This window comes from Laccaria bicolor, genomic scaffold (genome assembly GCF_000143565.1).
Source record: "Laccaria bicolor S238N-H82 LACBIscaffold_9 genomic scaffold, whole genome shotgun sequence".
NCBI lineage: Eukaryota > Fungi > Basidiomycota > Agaricomycetes > Agaricales > Hydnangiaceae > Laccaria > Laccaria bicolor.
Window position 1 is genome coordinate 149084 of NW_001889880.1, and position 16437 is coordinate 165520.

The window sequence follows — 16437 nt, forward strand, 5'->3', positions numbered from 1 at the left end:
GTAGGGTGGAAGAGGGGGGGACTCACCTGGGCTCGTCGTTGCCCATGTCTGTTCACTTTTGTGGACAGTTGTCTCTGTTTGTCAACGGGGGTGGTCGTCGTCCATGAGCACTCGTCGTCCTTTGGTCATTGTTGTAACTGGGCGGCCGGCTTTGTTGTTCGTGGGCGCGTTGTTTTGGGGGCACTCGTCTTCCTGGGCGGTTGTTCATGTCTGTAGGCAGTCGTTTTCATGGGCGCTGGTCCCCGTTCAGTGGCTATCGTCGTCGGCGGTCGTTTTCATGGGCACTGGTCTTCATGCGTGGGCGGTCGTTTTCGTTGTTTGTGTGTGGTGTGCTCGTTTTGGCGTCTGTGGGGGCTGGTTCACCATTTGTGGGGGCCGGGTGGTGGCTGGTGGGGTTTCTTCTTGTCTTCGTGGGCCATGGGTCTTGTCGCTGGTTGCTGGGCGTCGTTTGTGGGCACTGGGTTGTTGTTCATGGATGCCGGGTCATTGGCGTGTCATGTGGTGTGTAACAGAAAAGACGACGACAAACGTCGAACGCTCAACGTTCGTTGTGTGGTTGCCACGTCGCAATCAGCGACGTAGCACCTGGTTGGTCAAAACTTAGAAGGGGAGCTGGGAGGGGTTGCTGTACTCACCTGGGCACAGCAACGTGCATCGTCAGCGTCTTTGTTGTCAATGTCGTGGGTGGTCATGGTTTGAGACGGCGGTGGATGGTGATCATCATGGTGTAAGAAACGACGTGGCAACGTTCGACATCCACTTCCTCCCAACATCACGTGCAGTTACTTTGTTGTGACATCCTCATCTAAATCAGGAACTATGTACACCTCGAGAAAATAAGAGAAATGAGAATTAGATATTGCTCACCCACAAATCACAAAATCGAAGACCCTAGAATCATTTAAAATTGGATTAAGCATTTATATACAAAAGTAAAAGTTTTAAGAGTAAGAACTAGGTCTAATCCCCCAGAAATATGAAATTATGTACAGTAACATGCCAGGAATTGATGAAATGGAAAGGCAAACAGTCCAGTAGATGCTCTGGATAGAGCAAATTTAATAGATATTTGCTTTCTCCATGTCATCCATAAGTGTTTGTGGGAGAACACAGTGTCCTCGATATTTGTGCGCTGCCCCAGCAGCTTGATGGCTGTTGAGGCCCTTTTCATAGGCATCCATAAAGCGGTCAGCTTGCATGGCAAACCTCCAACAATATCACATTAATGCAAACAAATTTAGGTAGAACTTACTGATGCATTGAAAGGAGAGGGACAGGATTCCACAAGATGCGCTGCAGAATACCGCTGCATTGGCAGTATTTCTGGGCGATCACACTAAATATTCAATTTTCTCCTGATTTCTTTATTTCTACAACATCACAACTACTTTTGGAGCAATTCTATGGAAACCGATTGTCCTGAAAAGCTTTTGTTATTATTTGAGGAATTTATTGTAGAAATATAGACACTTTTGGAATTGTCACACTCATCATGTGACGTTGGAAGGAAGTGGATGTCCTCTACCTTATAGATACACCTTCTACCGTCATGTGACCCCTAATGGGTCTTCAGCACTAACGGGTCAACAAGCTATAGCACCACAACAATCCATGCTATGCATTTGAAAATTTGAACAGAGTTTGACAATATACATGTGGCTGTGTGTGGAGATTTATTGGATAGAACATTGAGCATGAGCTGATATATAAGGGAGATAAGATGGTCACATTGTTGTTTTGCCAAGGTTGCCCATCAAAGCAAGTCAATCTAATTGACAACCATTTCTCTCCACAGTGCTAGCCTCAATTGACAAAAATATTTTTGAGAGTTTACAGTGGAGGTATTGGTAACTCACTCAACATTCCACCGTCTTGCTTAGGCTCACGAATCTCTAGGGCCAGGGCCGCCAGGCCGTCTGGTCAGAGTTCTTCAATGCTCAAATCTTGTGTGTTTTATTAGCTTAGATCTTAAAAATCGTGTTAACTTCTTATCTGCGCCTGAAGGTTTCGAGATTGACACAACACCAACATCGCCTTTCACCCCAATTTCATCCTTGTTTACATCGTTGTATGTTGCGTTTAGAACCCTTCTCTTTGCGCGTACTTCGTTATTATGATGAGAGGTCAAACTCCAAGACCTTTTCACCTGCGAGTAGTAAAGGGCGCCAATTTTTACGGTCCAGACAACCTGAGCGCCCCCACTTCAGATTCAACTCCCCTCGCAATGCTCACCTAAGCCATCTTTCAAAAAAATTGCAATTAAGTCCAAGTCTGATCGTCACCCATCTGCGCCTCAATGAATCTGCGGCATGATAGATTCTGTAGATCATCCTGGCTGGACGTGATACAAGAAGATTGCTTTATTGAGTATCGGGTACATCATCCTAATCAACCAAAATATGTATAATCTAGCACTAGCGGCTTAGATTAAAACGCGGGTAGTTTGGGAGGACTCACCCTGATGAATAACTGCGAGAAACACAAAGAAGCTTATTAGGAATTTATTCTTTGACATAAAAAAAAAACCTGCAGGCTTTCTTCCCAGAAGAATTTACTGCTACGTAGCATGCACATTCTGCATCACATAGTGGTCAGCGGGAGGGCTTCGCGACAAACTGGAAGGAAAGTACCGGTAATGCTGCCATTATCGTATGGCTTCGTTAATGAAATCCCATCTGTGTGAAATATTTCACCAGTTGTCGTCGTGTGCCATCTACTATCATAGTCCGCCCAAGCTAGAAAGGGATCAATCATGGAAAAAAGGGTATGTCTGAGACTGACTGCCGTATGATTTCGCTATAAGTTTTTTCGTAAAGTTCGGTTGTTCTGATGAGTCGGTAGCGTCCTTCTGCAGTCCGTAAACAACAGCTAAAGGTTCTTCCTTTGAAACGCCTGGATAACTATCAGAGAGAAGAGCAACAGTATCACCATCTTTCATTGTACTCTCGCCGCCCTCATCCTCGAATAGATTACAAGCCCGGTCTGGGGATACCCCTTCTGCTCCCATGATGCAACACTTCAAGGAAAGAGCCGTGTGTGGGGGTGAAATACAGACGGTATCAAGCCGGCCGAGAGACGAATCAGTGTCATCGAAGGAGGTCTTGGAGGAAATTTCACCGCCCTCGTCGTATACACGGTAGTAGACTGAAAAGAACGTGTTAACAACGTGTTAAAATGAAAGAGTAATCCTCGGTGGCCAAAGACGCACCATACAGACGCGTCGTCGACCATTCAACGAGATCTTTCACTCCCACCGAAGACACTTTTGATCGCTTCTCGGCGTCCAAAACGTCGACGACCAAAATGACCGGGTCTATCTCAGATACGCCTGGCCCAGACGTCCCTCTGAGCGCGAGACGGGCGGAGTCCTCTACAGGTGCTTGGTCCGAGAGTGATGAATACAAGGTACACTTGGTAGATAACTCAAATCCTTCAATCCTGCAGATATGCTTTTTCAAGGATGCAGCGGTATGCGGAGGTGCTACGGATCTTGATACGATGCGGCTGATGAAGCGATCGTTGGAATAGATGGGGTTGTTTGATTCGAGTGCGCCTTGCTTGGTGTAAATCCGGTAGTATACTGGGAAATGGGCCGTGGCCGGCATTGAGGGAATTATCATTGCCGAGAGAAGGAGACGTACTGTGGCGAGGCCCAGCTCTGGGTTCGGATACCTGCGTGATTGAAGTTGGAACGAGAGGGATGAAAAGGCGTTCGCAAACTTACCGGTTCGATGCCCCCTGAGCCATCCAACGAAGATGATCCAGCTTTAGTGCTGCTCATTTGGCCGTGGTGATAGTAAGATTAGTGTGAGAAGAGGGTCGGGCGTCTCTGGGGTGCGCCTGCCATGACAAGCGCTGGTTCCACTTCCAGCCAATTGGAACACACGCTCTGTTGACCACCTCGCACACTCCCGTGATTCAACAGTCTTGGGATTTTCGGTTTTTCTACCCGTCCGGAATACGAGCAATTTTTTTCAGCTGGCGACGTACGTGGTTGGATAGTATTAGTCGTGAAGGTGGGCAATGTCAGCTCAAAATTGCGAGCGCAGCGAGCAATGAAAGGCCTGGACAAACAAGTACAAGTTGGTGCACGAAAATGTGTTGTATCTCAGCAAGCATTTAATCCCTAACCTCAAAATCTTTGATTTAGGTGGGGACTGATAGCCTTTACAATAATATGAGGAACGTTGCGTCGACGAATATGGGCGTAAATGCTTCTTTTATTGTGCAGTACGTGGGTCGATCTCTGTAAAACTCATCCCATTTCTTGGAAAATCTCGGTCATAAGCCATTGAATTCAGTGAAAATTGAGAGAGTTGTCTCATTGGCACTGCCGTGCAGGATGCTCTGGGTGATTACATCAAAAGAAAGCTTACTTGCAATTAAGTCCGAGCCTGATCTTCAGCCATCTACGCCTCATTGAGTCTGTGGCATGATTGGAAGTTTGGGCTTGATGTATAGATTCTGTAACGTGATACCTTTGCTGAGTATCGGGTATATCATCCCAATAGTAAGGTCTAGCACTAGCGGCTTAGATTACAACGTGGGAAGTTTGGGAACAACTGCAAGAAACATGTTGAAGAGGCCTATTAGGAGTTTATTCTTTGACATGAACAAAAGACTTGCAGGGTTTCTTCAAAAAAGCATTCAACCCTATCTGGTACGCATCGATATTTTCCCAAGCTAAAAAGAGATCAGTCACGGAATGAAAGGGTATGTCTGAAACTGACTGCCGTATTCCGCAAATTCCAGTTGTTCTGATGGGTTGGTAGCATCCTTCTGCACTCCGTAAACAATAGCTAGAGGTTCTTCCTTTGAAACGCCTGGATAACTATCAGAGAGAAGAGCAACAGTATCACCATCTTTCAATGTACTGTCGCCGCCCTCATCCTCGAATAGATCACAAACCCGGTCTGGAGATACCCCTTCTGCTTTCGTGATGCAATACTTCAAGGAAAGAGCTGTGTATGGGGGTGAAATACATAGGGTATCAAGCCGGCCGAGAGACGAATCGGTGTCATCGAAGGAGGTCTTGGAGGAAATTTCACCGCCCTCGTCGTATACACGGTAATACACTAATAAGAAGGTGGGAGAGTGAAACCCTTGGGGACTAAAGACGCACCATAGAGACGCGTCGACGGCCATGCAACGAGATCTTTCACCTCCACCGAAGACACTTTTGATCGCTTCTCGGCGTCCGAAACGTCAACGACCAAACCGACCGGGTCTATCTCGGATACACCTGGCCCAGATGTCCCTCTGAGCGCGAGACGGGCGGAGTCCTCTACAGGTGCTTGGTCACCCGAGAGTGACGAATACAAGGTACACTTTATAAATAAATCGAATCCTTCAATCCTGCAGATATGCTTTTTCAAGGATGCAGCGGTATGCGGAGGCGCTACGGATCTCGATACGATGCGGCTGATGAAGCGATCGTTGGAATAGATGGGGTTGTTCGATTCGAGTGCGCCTTGTCTGGTGTAAATCCGGTAGTATACTGGGAAATGGGCCGTGGCCGACGTTGAGGGAATTGTCATTGCCAAGAGAAGGACAGACGTACTATGGCGAGGCCCAGCTTTGGGTTCAGGTGTCTTCGCGATCGTTAGAACGAGAGAGCTGGAAAGCCGTTCGCAAACTTACCGGTTCGATGCCTCCTGAGCCATTCAACGAAGATGATCCAGGTTTACTCCTGCTCATTTGGCCGTGGTGAGAAGAGTTAATGTGAGAAGAGGGTTGGGCGTCTCGACTCTCTGGGCAGTCTGCGGTGGCCACACCTACTAGCAAAGACAATCATCCCATTTCTCAGTTATGAGCCATCGAATTTAGTGAACATTAGAGTTGTCTCATTGAGAGTGCTGTCCAGGATGCTCTAGCAGTAATTGAGTTGGTTATAATCAGCAGGGTCATCCACACGATCATTGGTCCCTGTTGACGGCGCAAATTTCGCGTCCAGCACAACAAAAAGCTTTCACCTTGCAATTCATGCTTGCAGGGCGACATGCTGCCAGACAGCTACTGCGCGCCCACGGGATTGGGTTGGTGGGACGGGATCTGATATCGATAAGAGTCAGGAGACCAAATTTCGTCGAGTCACACACAAACGCCTCTTTCCGCCTCTTCTCATCCTCCATGGCTTTCCAGGACAGGATTGCGAGTGCATTCTCGGCCCTCAACATAACTCTAGATTCTACAGTATCGCATGCCGAAACCACATCCCCAGCAGCGTGGCGCGAGGCCCTTGTTGCCCATGAATCTTCTCCGAAATCATTTGAGCTCATCAAAACCCTTGTCTACAAACCCAAGACTGCGAAATCAGCTACCCCGGTTCCGGTCGTCGTAATTGCTCGCGATGAGACGGAGACCAACTCGAATGCCATTGCCAAGCAGCTGAATTTGAAGGAGCTGCGGTTGGCGTCGGAGGATCTGCTCAAAGAGTTTTTTTCGGTTGATAAGAACGCCCGTACGTCTCCTGTTTGTTCATTTCAAAATCATTATCTAACATTTTTATTTCAGTATCCCCTCTTGCAATCGACAGCGAGATATTTTCAAAGGTCGTCACGGTCTTGGATCCCTCGATCGCTGAATCCTCCTCACTCTTCGCCGTCCACGGCCTTTCCTCCAGCAACACCGTTTTTCTTTCAGGACAAGACATCGTCGCTCATCTTAAGAGTTTAGAAACGACTGAAATCAAGGTGGTGGACTTGGACACCACTGCGCCCTCCCCAGCTGCCGTAGCTCAGACATCAAAACCTCCAGTGAAGGAGAAAGAAGATGCAAAGATCGAGGGTGCGGTTCAGATTGCCATTGGAGTAAAGAAGGAAGTTGATTTCCCCGGATGGTATACCAACGTACGTTTGCCTTGGACATATTCGATACAGGCTGATCGTGTGTGGTAGGTTCTGCTCAAAGCGGACATGCTAGACTATTACAGCGTCAGTGGGTGTTATATCCTTAAACCGTGGTCATATAGCATCTGGGAGGAGATCCAAAGTGAGTCATTGTCATGTGGCACTTTGCCTATCTGATTCGTTTTCTGGTGCAGCTTGGTTTAACACCCAGATAAAGGAACTCGGCGTTCAAAACTCGTACTTCCCTATGTTCGTATCTCAGTCTGTATTAGAGCGAGAAAAGGACCATATAGAGGGATTCTCTCCAGAGGTGGCCTGGGTGACGAGGGCGTGAGCTCCCTTACATCTACGCAAAGAAACACTATTCACATATTTGCAGTGGAAACTCCGACCTTGAAGAACCTATTGCAATCCGTCCAACATCCGAGACTGCCATGTACCCTTGTACGTGTTGTCGACATCTCCTTCCGACATGTCTAACGTCTGTCCAGACTACGCCAAATGGATCAGAAGTCATCGCGACCTCCCACTCAAACTCAACCAATGGAACAGCGTCGTTCGTTGGGAATTCAAAAACCCACAACCATTCCTCCGCACGCGCGAGTTCCTCTGGCAAGAAGGCCACACCGCCTTCCTCACCAAAGCCGAAGCCGACGCCGAGGTGCGACAGATCCTCGACCTCTATCGTCAAGTCTACGAAGATCTCCTCGCCGTCCCCGTTATCCCAGGTATCAAGTCTGAGAAGGAGAAATTCGCTGGAGGACTGTACACCACTACCCTCGAAGGATTCATCCCAACCTCTGGCCGCGGAATACAAGCGGCCACATCGCATTGTCTAGGTCAAAACTTCTCCAGGCCGGAGATGTTCAATATCTTCGTGGAGGACCCGGTTGATAAGTCCAAGTCGTACGTATGGCAGAACTCGTGGGGGTTGTCGACGCGCACGATTGGTGTGATGGTCATGGTGCATGGTGATAATCAAGGGCTGGTGCTTCCGCCGAGGGTGGCGAGTATTCAGGTTATTGTCGTTCCTTGCGGTATCACGGCGAAGTCGACGGACGAGCAGAGGGCTGAGATCAATGATGCTTGCGAGGAGCTGGCCAAGACGTTGAAGAAGGCTGGTGTCCGGGCTAAGGCTGACCTTCGTGAGGGGTACACTCCTGGCTACAAGTTCAATGATTGGGAACAGAAGGTATAGCTGTTTCTCCGTTGTGACTTATGCAATGGCTGATCACGTATATGTCAGGGTGTCCCCCTTCGTCTAGAGATAGGACCCAACGACCTCAAGAAACAACAAACCCTCTCTGTCCGACGCGATAACGGCGACAAGAAGCCGCTTCCCCTCGCTAACATTGGCAAGAACGTCGCCGATTTCCTTGAGGTCATCCAAGACAACATGTTCAATCGCGCCAAGGAACAATACTGGTCTCGCGTCAAGGAGGTGACGGACTGGAAGGACGTCATCCCCACGCTCGACAACAAGTGCATCGTCGTGATGCCGTGGTGTGAAGTCGAGGCTTGTGAGGATGATATCAAGGAACGGAGTGGCAAATCGTGAGTTATCTTTTCCTCGTTGTTTTGGTACCCTGACGCTGACCTGCTGTCTATTTTTCAGTGCTGAACCCCAGGACGAGCGTGCGCCATCAGCTGGTGCCAAGTCACTTGCCATTCCGTTTGACCAATCCCCTTGGACCCCGATTGAACATGGTAAGACGAAATGCCCGGCGTGCGGTAGTGATGCGAAGCGCTGGACCATGTTTGGGCGATCTTATTAGTTTGGCTCGCTGGATGTGTGGGGAGACTATTATCTGTAAATCATTTGAAGCAAATCGAAGCCGTTTCCTTTTCTCTGCAGAGAACTTGAGATAGAGGGGTAAATCCTGAGGAATCTCTCATTGTGACTGTGATGTATTCCGACTTTCATGTGGGTGCGCCGGTGCGGATGGCTACCCATCAATTATGTGCTACAAAGACTACCGTGATCTTCCCTTTTACGTGGGAGCGCTTTGCAGTGATTTATCACTCGAGTCTTGAACTCAGAGTTATTTTTAGCGGACCACGTCTCGATCAAAAGTTGCCATCTCTCGAGCTCTCAAAATATTTGTTGATCAAGTACTTTTCATCTCTTAAGCCTCCGTGTGCATCTGCCAGTGCACGAAGGCCTTTTATCTCCACCTCGGACTTGGGCATGAATACAGGCAATATGTTTACCCACGACAAGGAGCAAGACATTCCTCTCGCGTCAAGGAGCTGACAGAACGGAAACGGAAAGATACTTACCCGAGTGGTTTCTCGACAGCAAGCAGTGCGTTGCTGTGACGGTGTAGCGCACATTGTGATTCGTGAGCTATCCTTTCTCTACGAAAATACTCCGCGCGCCCGGCGCCGCCCTCTTATCCCCCTGCCTTCTTAGATTTAATCTGCGGCAATCACCTCCCCAGCGCCCCGCAACTCTGACTGCGTAGTAGCATGTGCTGGATCATGTTTGAGCGACCACTGCTTGATGTCGACGAAAGGGCTAACGGGAATTGATTGACGGTTTCTGTTGGGTTTCTGGTAAATCGAGACAGTTTCCTACCTCCCGCTTGGCCCAGGCCCCGAGCCTTAGCTCATTAATATTTGGCAACAGGTTTCAGCGAATATCTCCCCATACTTAAACGGTCGACTAAGCAACAGCGTCGTCGCCATAGTAATAACAGGTTATCGCCCTGAGACCCTGAGTCTCTGTCAACCAGTGCACAGCATCATTGGCTGCATATGTGCTCAAGTAACGAGTCCAACCATCTTTCCGACAACTCCTCACCAGACCCTCTCGACTCCCGGCAATTTGGAAGATTCTCGGGAGATTATTCACAAAATACCCCGCTACGGACCTGGGAGCAATTAGAGGGGTCATTTATCCAACAAAGTCACAAGTTGACAGCCCGCAAGGCCGCTCCTACGCAGTTCCGAGTCCCCAGCATTTCTATCATGGCCGTATCCTCCAAACTACATTCTCCATCCCAATCCCTCGTCGTGACTACGCCAAGATCCATTCTTAAAACCCACAAACAAAGCCCTCCCAGACATTCGATTACCCTCCCCTTGTCCGAGACGATATCAGATCACTTCCCATGTGAACTTGTCCAAATCATCATCGATTACCTCCACGACGATAGAGCGGCGCTCGCAGCATGCAGTAGAGTCTGTCGAACTTGGCTCTCCCTATGCAGAGTTCACTTCTATGCGAAGATGACCATTGAACCAGGCAATACAGCAGGGTTCCTGGACCTTGTGACGTCCCCGCATACCACGATCGGAACTTACATCCGGCATCTCACCATCCAGAAGCAAACTGGGCACATAGACCACTTCTTCATACTGAACAATGCATCGTGTCGACGAGTCCCTGACTTCCATTTCGACAACGTCCTCCGCCATGTCAAGACATTCACGTCGATCACGAAGCTCTCGTTGTTCAAAGGATATGGCGAGAACCCAAAGCTCATCTCGCACCTCCAGGACTTTCTCAGCCTGGAAGGTTTAGAGCTGCGAAGCTGGTCTTTCCCCGGATTTTCAGATTTTGTCGGGGTCGTTTGTGCACCTCGAAACTTGGTTCGGCTTTCTTTGACCGACATTGCATGGGGAACTAGACGATCCCTGGCACCCAACCTACGCTTGCCTCCCCGCCTTCGGCACATGGCAATATTCATGGAGAAACAGGGGCAATTCTTTGATTGGATGTTAAGATGCGCGACCCAACCAATAGAGTCACTAGAGGTGGGGGGAGTTTTTGGCCCAGACGACGCGCTCGCTTGTGCAAACTTCTTGCGCGTACTTGGACCTACGCTCAAACATCTCAGTTTGTACACACCCAGCCGCATCAGGAAAGGTATGTCGCCTTGAATGCTCTGCCCTCATGATGCCACTATATTGACGTTGACTATCTAGTCAATCTGGTGTACAACACAGGTCTTCAGACGCTTTATATCAGCCATCTGCAGGTCAGCCAATGGGAAGGAAGCGGACCCCCACCACGGGACAAAATTTCCGAAATCCTCGCACAGTTGTGTTCACCAAATATTGCCACAATTAGTCTTCAGCTCCTCATGCACGAACCCGAAGCACTTAAGACGATCGCCTGGAGGCAAATCGAGCACACCCTCGCCTTGCCTCGTTTTGCAAGTCTCGAAACAGTTGAATTTCGCGTGCCAAAGTGTAGGAAATGGGCGCTATCTTTGCTAGAAAAAAACCTGCCCAACGTGGCTGCTCGGGGCATCTTGTCTGTGGCGAATGGTTGACGGAATCACCATAATTTGCGTTGATTTTCAATGAGTAGATACATGGGTCTGAGTGTCCATGTCCGCTTTGTCCGCGTCTACGGAGCGTGGTTTGTCAATGCCCTTTTCTTTCACGTGCTTTGACCCTTTTCGTTTTCTTGTTGAAAGAGTCGACTGCGTCTTGAACGTCCGAATCCTCGCCAGAGTTACTCCTCAAGATCGCTTCCCTTCTCCCTTCGTCTGAATCCGAAGCTCTGCGCCGCTTAGGCACTCTCGACACTGATCTCGCGAGACTCTTTACCAAACGACTTCGCATGAAGAAGGTGGTCACTTGGAAGACGCATGACCTTTGGAGATTGTTACATTGACATATGATTGTAGCCGCCCCGTTCTCTCATGTAACAAAGCGCACCAAACGTATCAGTAGATGAATTGGGGTTTCCGAGTGGAGAGTTTTCATTGACGAAGTACTTTCTTACACCGCTTACAGAGGTTCTGTTCCTCTTGTCGGGTATATGTCCAGCAACGAGGGCATTTCTGAAGGATAGGTGACCGCACATGGAGATGCAGGCGCGCATCCTCATCAAGACCTAGAGCAAGGGCTTTCGGATCGCTAATCGAAAGGAAGGGGCGTGGAGAGGCTTACCTGGTATCGCTATGCTGGTTATGTATAGCCAAGAGGGAGCATATTTGGGATCGTCATATGAGCCGATGTATTCCTCCTCAACAATCAATGCATCGGAAACAATGAATAGGGTTTTGAGGAATTTTTCTGGAGTGTGAACTTAGCTGGACAGTCACATGAAAAATGCCGTTTGGACCAAACCTTCTCTTCGAATTACATCTAAAAGTGCATTTTCACCCTGGGAGACGTTTTCAGGAAAGATGATGTCGATTTCAGCTTCAAGAGAACTCTTCATATTCCTAGCCTTTTCGTTAGATATCAAGAGGGCTGATGAACAAACGGACAGACTTTTTTCCGCGAGCGTGCTCGAGCAGGGCGAGTACAGCGTCGCGGACAACAAAGAGGGAAGTCATGTCCTGCGAAGCATGTAGATCTTTCCATTGGGGATCCTACGATGGGGTGAGAGCCAAAAATCGGAGTTTATTGCCTCACGCGTACCAATGGGATCCATGGCGTCGTGAAAACTGACTTGCCGTCAGCTTTCCAATGGGCGTGGATTTCCTCAGCGAGGTGAGGTAGGATGGGCGCCATAACTTTGGTCATCGTTGTTAGAATCTGCAGAAGGTTTATTACCAATAGATATGATGAATGATGATGACACAAACATGTTCAAGGACTGTCATAACAGCTCTACGTTGTTGGCCTCCGGGGGTATCAGCATACAGGCAATCTTTGGTGATGTCGAAATAGAGAGAAGATAGTGTGATGTTGGCAAAGTGCGAGAGGGCGTTGACCACTATACAAGATGGCGTCAGCCAACGTCGCAAGAATGAGGGAGACACAAGACCTTTCAGGAAATTATAGGATGCATACGCTTCCAATGCAGTCTGCTCTAACTGGTACAGTTCATGCATAACGTATCTCTCAGCCTGCGTGAAAGTGAGCATCGCTGCGAAATGAGAGGAAAGAAGAAAGAAAACCCACTAAACCCATCTTTTCACGTGGCACTCTCTTGAACGTCTGCTTGTCTCCGATGTTCCCTAGACAGAATCTTGCAGAATTACGGATCTTCCGCATGGATTCAGCCACTTGTGCGAGAACCGTTGGGCCGATGGACACGTCACGCCAGTAATCGATAGTGGCAACCCAGAGTCTCAAGACGTCTGCACCATACACTGGCTCCAACTTCTTATCCTAGAATGAAGAGCAGTAAGCGGAAGGCACCACGATACAGGTGGAGCAGCTCCAACCTTTCCACCGTTGATGACTGTGAGGGGACTGATAATGTTACCAAGCGATTTGCTCATCTTCTTCCCCTTTTCGTCTAATACCATACCGTGAGTGATCAATGCACCATAAGGGCTGGCTGGGTCGCTATCCGCGGGTGCTGCGCCAATGGAGGTCAACATTTGGCTCTGGAACCATCCTCGGTGCTGGTCAGATCCCTCCAAACACACATCAGCGTCGAACTTGCGGCCGGTAGTGTCATCTTTTCCAACACCCATCTCAGGCAGCATTGACCAGGATGTGCCGCTGTCAAACCAGACGTCCATGGTGTCAGTTCCCTTGCGCCATGACGATGCGGGCGCCTGCTGTAAAAGGGAGGGGGTGAGGAAATCCTCAACGGGTCCATCCCACCAGTGGGCCACGCCTTTCTCTTCTAAGACGCTGAGGATATGTTCCAGTGTCGTGGAATCGAGAATTGCTGTGTCCTTTTCAATATGATGCAGAGAAGGAATGGGAACCCCCCATACTCGTTGACGAGAGATGCACCATTCAGAGCGCGAGCGGACGAAGGACTCGAGTCGATTCTGAGCTGTTAAGCGTGGCCATCAAGGGGGGCCAAAAAAGGTAAACAAAATGAGACACACAAACAGGCGGGAAGAAGGACACATTTTCGAGCGCAGCCAACGCCTTATCCTTGATATCATCGAGATTTGCGAACCACTGGGAAGTTGCACTGTTGAAGGGTAGGTTCAGACTGTGCAGTGGTCAATGTTGTAGGAAAACAACCGACGTAACAATGATAGGCTCGTTGGTCTTCCAATCGTAAGGATACCGGTGCTTGACCCGCTGGATCTTGACAAGACTTCCCATCTCTCGGAGCAGCTCTACCACAGCCCTTGAACCATCTGTGAGAACTGCACGGCCAACAAGTTTACCAGCTGCATCGTCACCAACGACATCAGCCACATTCCGGTTGAATTGGCCTTCCTTGTCAACATGACATATGATGTTATGTGAGGTAGAGATAAGGCCAAGTGACAAGAAGGCGTGATAATCCTCTGCACCGTGCGCTGGGGCGCAGTGTACGAGACCCGTACCAGATTCCGCAGTTACGTGTGAGGCAGAGATGATCTTGAGGGGTTCAGAGGCCGGCACCAACTTTGAGAAGATTGCAGTATACCGAAGGTCAATCAGCTCCGAACCTATCCGACGATTGAGTACTGCCCAACGTTGTGGAGGTGAATCTGACCTTTGAAGGTTACGAGAAGGTCGGTCTGGCCAATCGCAGGTGTCAAATGTTCTAGCCTGTCATAGGACACAATGATGACATCGCCTTGGGGTTCCTTCTCTATAGTTTTTACAGCAGCGTAGGTGAGCTCAGGATTGATGGCGATGCCCTATAACCGTAGAGTTAGTTCGACGTCAATAATGCTGGGCATGGCCAGACCAGCCTACCATATTCGCTGTAAGCGTCCACGGTGTTGTTGTCCAGACAAGCAAGTTGACCGAAGTTTCCGTCGCTAAGAGTTGCTTCAACGTATCATTTTGAATTGGAGAATCCCTGTCAACCTGAAACTTCACGAACACAGAGTGCGAAACATGATCGTCCTTGTATACCAGTTCCGCTTCTGCCAGAGCTGAACGTGAGGAAGGGGAATAGTGTACGGGCCGGTAATGTCGATAAATCATGCCTAGGGGAAAGTATGACGTGAGGAAACAAGGTCTTTTTTACGGGAACAAATCGAACCTTTCTCCACCATCTTTTGAAAGATTCGTAGTTGACGCATCTCATAACTATGGTCTGAACCACGAAATCAGTCCTAATGTTGACCCCCTACTAAGGAAAGCCATACCCAGTGTCCGGTACGTTCCCTCCTCCGAATCCCAATCTGCCATGATACCGAGGGCTTGGAACTGGGACTGTTGAGATGAAATCTCGCGAAGAGCAGTGTCCCTCGCCGCGCTTCTAATATCTCCAGACGACAATGCGGAAAATGAGCGCTGAGAAAGTACGCAGTTGGTTATTCAAGAGATACGGGCCAAGAGGGATTTGAAGCGTACGTTTAGGTCCTGTAAAGCCTTATTTTCGATGGGAAGACCATGACAGTCCCACCCTGGGACATAACTGATAGCATATATTTTATACGCAGAATATCGGCAACGCATTTTGCAACGTACTGGACTCTGTGTCCGAGAGAAACGTGATAGCGGTTGATGATGTCTTTGAGGATCTTGTTCAACGCGTGGCCTAGATAGAAGCGTCACAAAAATCTCTTAAAAGACTTAAAAGGGGAGAAACGCACCCATATGCAAATCTCCATTCGCGTAAGGAGGTCCGTCATGCAAAACGAAGAGAGGGCCCTTCGCGTAGTTCCACTTCAACGAAGGCCGATCAACATGACAACAGAACAGACGACCAAAAACCCTCTCGCACCTGCCACCGGTACAACGTATCGCAAGTAATCGACCTATATTGACCTTCCACTTCCGCCGGGTTGCTCCATAGCGGAAAAGATGTCTTTGGAAGGAAAAGTGTCTTCGAGTACGCCTTGCTGTCTAATGGCGCTTCACTTGTTGATGGTGCTTCGTCTGAAAGTCGAACAGCGCTTGAAGATAGGTTGCGCCTTGAAATGTATGTCCTAGGTGTGCATTTTGAGAGTAAGATACGAGGACAGATTGTCACCCGACTGGTCATGGACAGAGCGCAGGAAAACCCGGTGTGACGTAACGCGAGCGTGACATAGAATATTCGAATTCTCATTGGCCTTGCGGGCGATGATACTAAGTATTGAGGCTCAGACCTACAAATGTATAGACTACGGCAGGGGCCCCTAGTACTTCTCTGCTGTCAGCACATCCAAACGAAGGGATGTCACATTATTTGCCTCGCGTAAAAAGTAAAGTTTCAATATTTACGTCTAGGACCACCAGACTGGTGAGCAGCGACATGGAGGCCAAAATATCGAGTGAGTTGCACGCTCGACGAGTGACGAGATGGCAGCGCCACGCATGAGGTAAATTCTGGAAGGTTTTGAAACGTTAGAACTTTGCGTCCCGTCTGAACCTCGGTGATGATCAAACCCCATCCCATTGGGCCATGCCGGCTAACATCATATAGATTTGCAAAGTAAACTTCCTTCATGGGGCCTGCAATGCTGATTCTGTACCGAATGAAATCTACGAGGGATTGAGTGGTACGGTCGGTGCCCGCATCCGATGGTATCCTTAGATCGATGAAATCGATTGTGCGTAGACAGGGAAATATAAGGTCCCCCTTAGTTTGAGTGCTGATTGGGCGCTTGACTCCTTCCAGCCGTAAAAATACATTTGCTGTCTGTTTATTCAAACGGACAAGCGAGGTCATATTCTTTGCTTGTCGTAGAACATTGGCGATGGCTGAATGTGTTGTGGATGTGAGTTGGGGACTGAGGAATAACTCGAGAGAAGTAACTTGTGAAAGTAGGCCAGCAAAAGCCGA

General features: G+C 48.8%; 5 protein-coding genes across 5 annotated transcripts; 2 read left to right on the forward strand and 3 right to left on the reverse strand.

Annotated features, from left to right (window-relative positions):
- Positions 1 to 2259: 2259 nt before the first annotated feature.
- On the reverse strand, positions 2260 to 3781 carry LACBIDRAFT_325952 (uncharacterized protein; the record flags this gene model as incomplete). The annotated part of the gene is made up of 7 exons (XM_001879843.1): positions 2260 to 2302; positions 2458 to 2469; positions 2585 to 2735; positions 2782 to 3144; positions 3209 to 3580; positions 3642 to 3672; positions 3725 to 3781. 7 exons carry the CDS (start codon positions 3779 to 3781, stop codon positions 2260 to 2262), a joined length of 1029 nt encoding a protein of 342 aa, XP_001879878.1.
- Positions 3782 to 4555: 774 nt separating this feature from the next.
- Positions 4556 to 5794, reverse strand: LACBIDRAFT_293807 (uncharacterized protein; the record flags this gene model as incomplete). Its single annotated transcript, XM_001879844.1, is given in 6 exon segments — positions 4556 to 4683; positions 4731 to 5075; positions 5123 to 5327; positions 5561 to 5575; positions 5641 to 5759; positions 5779 to 5794. 6 exon segments carry the CDS (start codon positions 5792 to 5794, stop codon positions 4598 to 4600), a joined length of 786 nt encoding a protein of 261 aa, XP_001879879.1. The 3' UTR covers positions 4556 to 4597.
- Positions 5795 to 6129: 335 nt separating this feature from the next.
- LACBIDRAFT_184460 (uncharacterized protein) lies at positions 6130 to 8694 on the forward strand (the record flags this gene model as incomplete). Its single annotated transcript, XM_001879591.1, has 8 exons — positions 6130 to 6460; positions 6514 to 6848; positions 6897 to 6990; positions 7043 to 7178; positions 7228 to 7292; positions 7340 to 8040; positions 8095 to 8402; positions 8464 to 8694. The coding sequence occupies 8 exons, from the start codon at positions 6130 to 6132 to the stop codon at positions 8621 to 8623; spliced, it is 2130 nt and encodes a 709-aa protein (XP_001879626.1). The 3' UTR covers positions 8624 to 8694.
- Positions 8695 to 9605: 911 nt separating this feature from the next.
- LACBIDRAFT_325955 (uncharacterized protein) lies at positions 9606 to 11128 on the forward strand (the record flags this gene model as incomplete). Its single annotated transcript, XM_001879592.1, has 2 exons — positions 9606 to 10719; positions 10779 to 11128. The coding sequence occupies 2 exons, from the start codon at positions 9606 to 9608 to the stop codon at positions 11126 to 11128; spliced, it is 1464 nt and encodes a 487-aa protein (XP_001879627.1).
- Positions 11129 to 11563: 435 nt separating this feature from the next.
- LACBIDRAFT_318681 (uncharacterized protein) lies at positions 11564 to 15654 on the reverse strand (the record flags this gene model as incomplete). Its single annotated transcript, XM_001879845.1, has 19 exons — positions 11564 to 11697; positions 11754 to 11879; positions 11934 to 12031; positions 12081 to 12181; positions 12231 to 12347; positions 12398 to 12528; positions 12580 to 12661; positions 12717 to 12926; positions 12983 to 13548; positions 13604 to 13692; positions 13750 to 14161; positions 14209 to 14356; positions 14415 to 14650; positions 14707 to 14760; positions 14813 to 14960; positions 15021 to 15084; positions 15138 to 15207; positions 15263 to 15335; positions 15394 to 15654. 19 exons carry the CDS (start codon positions 15652 to 15654, stop codon positions 11564 to 11566), a joined length of 3120 nt encoding a protein of 1039 aa, XP_001879880.1.
- Between the last annotated feature and the right edge of the window lie 783 nt (positions 15655 to 16437).